The sequence below is a fragment of the Gobio gobio genome (assembly GCF_949357685.1).
Source record: "Gobio gobio genome assembly, contig: scaffold_135, whole genome shotgun sequence".
NCBI lineage: Eukaryota > Metazoa > Chordata > Actinopteri > Cypriniformes > Gobionidae > Gobio > Gobio gobio.
This window is the reverse complement of record NW_027645666.1, coordinates 111,846-117,500: the sequence shown is the minus strand read 5'-3', so window position 1 is coordinate 117,500 and position 5,655 is coordinate 111,846. Positions and strand designations below refer to the sequence as shown.

The following is a 5,655-nucleotide window of genomic DNA, read 5'->3' as shown; positions in this document are numbered from 1 at the left end:
CATTCTAATATGCTGAGTTGCTGCTCAAGAAACATGTATGATTATTATCAATGATGAAAACAGTTGTGCTGCTTCATTTTTGTGGAAACCATGATACTATTCAAACTTTTGTGTTAAGATTTTAAAAAAGAGAAATGAATACTTTTATTCATTAAACATGCATTAAATTGATCACAAGTGACATTTATAATATAAATAAAGATTTAGTGCTTTATTTAATGCAAATAAATGCTGTTCATTTAACTTTCTATTCATCAAAGAATCCTGAAAAATAAAATGCATCATGGTTTCCACAACATTTTTAAGCAGCAACTGTATTCAACATTGATAATAATCATAAATGTTTCTTGAGCAGCAAATCCTCATATTATAATGATTTCTGAAGGATCATGTGACACCGAAGACTGGAGTAATAATGATAAATTCAGCTTTGATCACAGGAATAAATTACACTTTCATGGGCGTCGGAACCATTGTATGTGGGACAAGACCCACCCACTTTTTACGATCAGTGATATTGGACCCACTCACTTTTATCGTCTCTAACATTTAGCACATGTCTGTTTACCTACCCCTAATCGATACACACTTATTATTAAACACATAATAGACGCTTTATTTCCACTTTTCTAATATTTTCTTAATTTGTATTGAAAATAAATGCCTTTCCGATTTGATATGTGATGGGAAAACGGAGAAGATAGATTTCGGCGAATGCGGAACTCGAACCGCGGGTCGGTTTGTGTCAAAACTAGATGACGTGCGTCTTACCCCTACACTACTGTCGCTTTCAATGGTATGGCAATTTACGTAAATTTGTCTTTCCCACCTATACGTTTACCAAGTAAAGTGGTATATTTGTAGGCTACTTAATGTAGTTGGCATCTACTCCAGTAAAAAATTTCTGAGGACCCACCCACATTTTTTTTGCTTCCGACGCCCATGAAAGGTCCTGTTCTTCGTGATCCCATTTTTCAAACTTTAGTTAGTGTGTAATGTTGCTGTTAGAGCATTTATAATACCTGTAAAATTATAAAGCTCAAAGTTCAATGCCAAGCGAGATATTTTATTTAACAGAAGTTCCCTTTCAAAGCCTACAGCGAACGGCTGGTTTGTTCTACATCCTGGTATTTCCTGCTTTAATGACGTCAGTAGAGCAGTATGTCGACTAACCTCCGCCCACAAGAACACGCGAAAAAGGGGGCGTGGTCTTGTTGCTCCCGCGTGGAGAATAGGAAGTGTTGAGTTCGGTTAAGTTCGTATAGTTTGTTTGTCTCCATGTCGTCGAGACGCTGTTATTTTCATCCCGGAGTCAAGTCACCTTTGTTTGGCTTTCCCAGGGACGCTGTACTTAGAGATCATTGAGCGCATGCATCCCCGTTATGGTGAGAGGCGTGACCTTTCCGGTAACGTGCGCTCTGCGTGCGCTAAACTGCTGTCCAATCACAACACGGGAGCCGCTGGCCCAATCAGAACTCGTTACGTGTTTCTGAAGGAGGGACTTCATAGAACAGGGAAATCTGTCAAGCCGTTTTGAGGACAGTGAAAACAGCGGAATACAGATCAGTAAATTGTGTGAAAAATACTGTGTTTTTTTACACGCGAAACATGAACACATGTTATATTGCACACTGTAAACACAGTCAAAGCTTCAAAAAAACACGAAAAACGGGACCTTTAAAAGTGCGGGGGACACGTCCCCCCGTAATCTACGCCCATGGTCATATTAACTTATTTTAATATATATAATATGATTATTACCATTTGACAGTAACGGAGGAACGCCACCGAATGTAACTAAGTAAAAGTACAGTTTTTTTCACAAGAAATTTACTTGAGTAAGAGTAAGAGTACCCATCTTTAAATCTACTCTAAAAGTACAAGTTACCCAAAAAATGTACTCAAGTAAATGTAACGAAGTAAATGTAATTCGTTACTACCCACCTCTGGAAATGCAGGAACATGCTTTGCTTGTATAATGACTCATTTAGAAGTGACATCTTTTGAAATCTACACCATTTGCTCCACAGGGCACTCTTCTCCACCCGATGGACCAACGTGGAGAAACATTCCTATGATATTCAAGGAATCTCCTCAGACACCATGTCTCTAATTATTCAATACGCATATGCAGGATCTGTCCACATCTCTGAGGAGAACGTGTTGGAGCTCTTGGTGGCGGCTGATCAGTTTTTAGTTGCAGACCTCATAGATGCTTGCTGCAAGTTCCTGGAGGAAAACTTGTGTCTTCAGAACTGTGTTGGCATCTATTTGTTCACAGAGCATTTTTACTCCTGCTCAAAGCTCCACCGCAAAGCAAAGCTTTACACTCTTCAGCACTTTGAGGAGGTGCAGCAAGAGTCTGAGGAGTTCCTGGATCTCTCGCTGGAACGTCTAGTTGAGATGATCGGTCAGGATGAGCTGAATGTCAAAACGGAGAACGTGGTTTTTGAGGCCATCCTCCGCTGGATTGACCACTCACCTGAAAACAGGAGAGAACACATCGCTTTGCTTCAGTCCAAGGTAACATCAGAGTTTTGCTTTATTGTCAATATACTGATCCGACTTACGGTTTTCCTAAAAAAGCTGATTAAAACTTGGAAAAACTCCCATAGACTTTCATTGACGTAATGTTCAGATTTTCAAACTGTCCAACTGAAGCCCAGACTCACTCAAACTGACATTCTGTCTATCTATCTATCTATCTATCTATCTATCTATCTATCTATCTATCTATCTATCTATCTATCTATCTATCTATCTATCTATCTATCTATCTATCTATCTATCTATCTATCTATCTATCTATCTATCTATCTATCTATCTATCTATCTATCTATCTATCTATCTATCTATCTATCGTTCTATCTATCGTTCTATCTATCTGTCTATCTATCTATCTATCTATCTATCTATCTATCTATCTATCTATCTATCTATCTATCTATCTATCTATCTATCTATCTATCTATCTATCTATCTATCTATCTATCTATCTATCTATCTATCTATCTATCTATCTATCTATCTATCTATCTATCTATCATCTGACTATTTCTAGCCATCTCATAGCAACCACCCAGAACACCATGGCAACCGCCCAGAATACCCTAGCAACTGTGTAGCAACCACCCAGAACACCATAGCTACCACCAAAGTGTCCTAGCAACCACCCTAGCAACCACCTGAGTACCCTAGTAACCACATAGCCAACTTAAAGTTTGTCTACAAACTTTTTGATCTAGTTCAATATAATGTTTCATTTCCACCTTAAATAAGTTGGGTTTTTATTTGCAAGTATTTCCCCATAGACAGAGATTGATAATAAAGGCCACACCTGGTTCTCTTCCCTCACTGTGCTTCAGGTTCGAATGCAATTGCGCCCACGCCTGCCCTCTGAGATCCTATTGGCCATTGGAGGGATAAGAGCAGCCAATCTCTCCATTGAGGCCTATGATAGGAGAGCAGACCTTTGGGTTGATGTGACTCCAGAGGATGAGCGTGCCAGAGCCTGGATTGGTACAGTGGTCCTCGGTGGGTTTGTCTACTGTATCGGCGGCTTTGATGGCAGGAATTATTCCAACAGTGTGAGGAAATTCGATCCCATCTCGCTTACTTGGCATGAGGTGAGCATTGCTTATCAGAGTATCAACTAGTTTACTCTTACTACTAACAAATGTTGTGAATTTGGACTGTGTATGGACCTACCTAGTCAGCTTTTCTGAACATCATGTGCGCATTTGAACAACAAAGATGTTGTTAGGGTAGGTAGCTCACTGGTATTTGAAACACAGCCATGGTATTGCTCAACAAAAGTTATCAGATGGTATGGTAAAACTATATTATTTTGATATATATACACCATGGTACCACTTGGTTGTATTATTTTTGTGGTATTTAAAGACACTGGTACTTCAAGGAATACTGCAGTATTTGGTAATGTCCAGTGAAGTGTGGTAATATCATGGTAAAAACCCCTACAGTATTACAGTAATGCTGTTCATATAAGCAACTCTCTTTGTTTTGTGTTGTCTGTGCATTACACACTAGGTGGCTCCCATGTACGAACAGCGCGGTTATGTTAGTGTCGCTGTTCTGGACGGACTCATTTATGCAATGGGTGGTTATAAAGGACATGTATGGCAAAGAACAGCAGAACGCTACGATCCAAACACCAACCAGTGGACAATGTTGGCACCCATGAACGAACGGAGGAATGCCGCCGGCGCCACCTCACTGCAGGGCAGGGTAAGAACATTCACCCAAGTCAAACACTTGCAAAAGTCATTTCATGGTTTAAGAGCATGTCGGACACTATCAGTGTGTTAATTCTATTGTATTTGTGTGTATTTGGCAGGTTTATATCTGTGGTGGTTTTAGTGGGGCGGAGTGTCTCTTCACAGCTGAGAGCTTTAACCCAGAAACAAACCAGTGGACTCTCATCGCTCCCATGAGCAGCCGTCGCAGTGGTGTCGGTGTGATCACTTATGGGAATCTAGTTTATGCTGTGAGTATTATACACACATGTACAGCGATATGACAATACAAAATAAGGTGTTTAAATGTGACATTATCAACTGTACAAAAATAGGCCCACTCAAAAGTGCATGCATGAGTGCAAAACCTTGTGTGGTTGCTGAGCCATATATTGACAGATAAATGCACATTTATGTTTCAAGGTTGGTGGTTATGATGGTGATGATATTTTGCAAAGTGCAGAAGCCTACAACCCTCTCACTGACAGCTGGCATGATATCGAATCTATGATCAATCCACGCAAAAACTTTGGCATTGAGGTGAGATATTGACATCTAATGAGGATTCAGCTGAAACAACCGTTTTTAAAGACTCTCATTGGTCGTATGCTGAACATGTTTCACTAGTAACGGTTATTTGATTCTCCAAACTTCAGGTTATGGATGATCAGCTGTTTGTTGTTGGTGGATCTAATGAATTCGGCACCTGCTCTAATGTGGAGTATTACGACCAGAGGACAAATGAATGGTAACATTCACAAACAATACAGATCACTGATCATGTCACAATGCATGATGTAATGCCTACAAATTAATTGTGACCTAATTGTGCAAAAAATATATTTTTTAACAATTTACTGTAAGGTCCCATTAGTTAACATAATTAGTTTATGCAATTACTAATATTAACTAACTATGATCAATACATCTGTTAGAGTATTTGTTAATCATTGTTTGGTAATAAAAACACAACTTGTTTAATGTAAAATCCTGATCAACACATTTATGTGATGCATATTCTATATTAATGCAGCTGCATTGCGTAGCCACAATAAATAACCTCACATACAAATATCAAGAAGGAAGTGTTTAAAGGCATCATGAAATGCCACGTGCAACCCATCTTCTGTCATGTGAAGTATTTCTGAGTCGAACAGGATGTTAAAGGAGAAAGAATGGATGGGACTTCATTACTCGCTAGAACTGATTTGATGGTGAAAAGAGTCTTTATGTGACTTTCTCTATATCTTTTTTCCGCACAGGAAAGAGGCACGTGACATGAGCTTTTCCTGCAATTCTGTGAGCTGCTGTGTAATATCCGGGTTACCTGATGTCTCACAGTATGTGGTCGATCGAGACTCTCTCCAGATATCAGAATATGAGTCTGACAGTGATTGA

The 5,655-nt window shown here is 39.3% G+C and overlaps 1 protein-coding gene across 1 annotated transcript in view; it reads left to right on the top strand.

The window, feature by feature from the left end:
• The window catches only part of LOC307122434 (kelch-like protein 10), a gene marked incomplete at both ends in the record, with an annotated part of 8,260 nt that extends 2,605 nt beyond the window's left edge, over window positions 1-5,655 (top strand). The window contains 7 exons of the mRNA XM_079846419.1: window positions 2,031-2,523; window positions 3,367-3,627; window positions 4,052-4,249; window positions 4,359-4,508; window positions 4,681-4,797; window positions 4,914-5,005; window positions 5,520-5,655. Of these exons, the coding sequence (XP_079702545.1) occupies window positions 2,031-2,523; window positions 3,367-3,627; window positions 4,052-4,249; window positions 4,359-4,508; window positions 4,681-4,797; window positions 4,914-5,005; window positions 5,520-5,655 (1,447 nt within the window). The remainder of the gene's footprint in view (window positions 1-2,030; window positions 2,524-3,366; window positions 3,628-4,051; window positions 4,250-4,358; window positions 4,509-4,680; window positions 4,798-4,913; window positions 5,006-5,519) is intronic.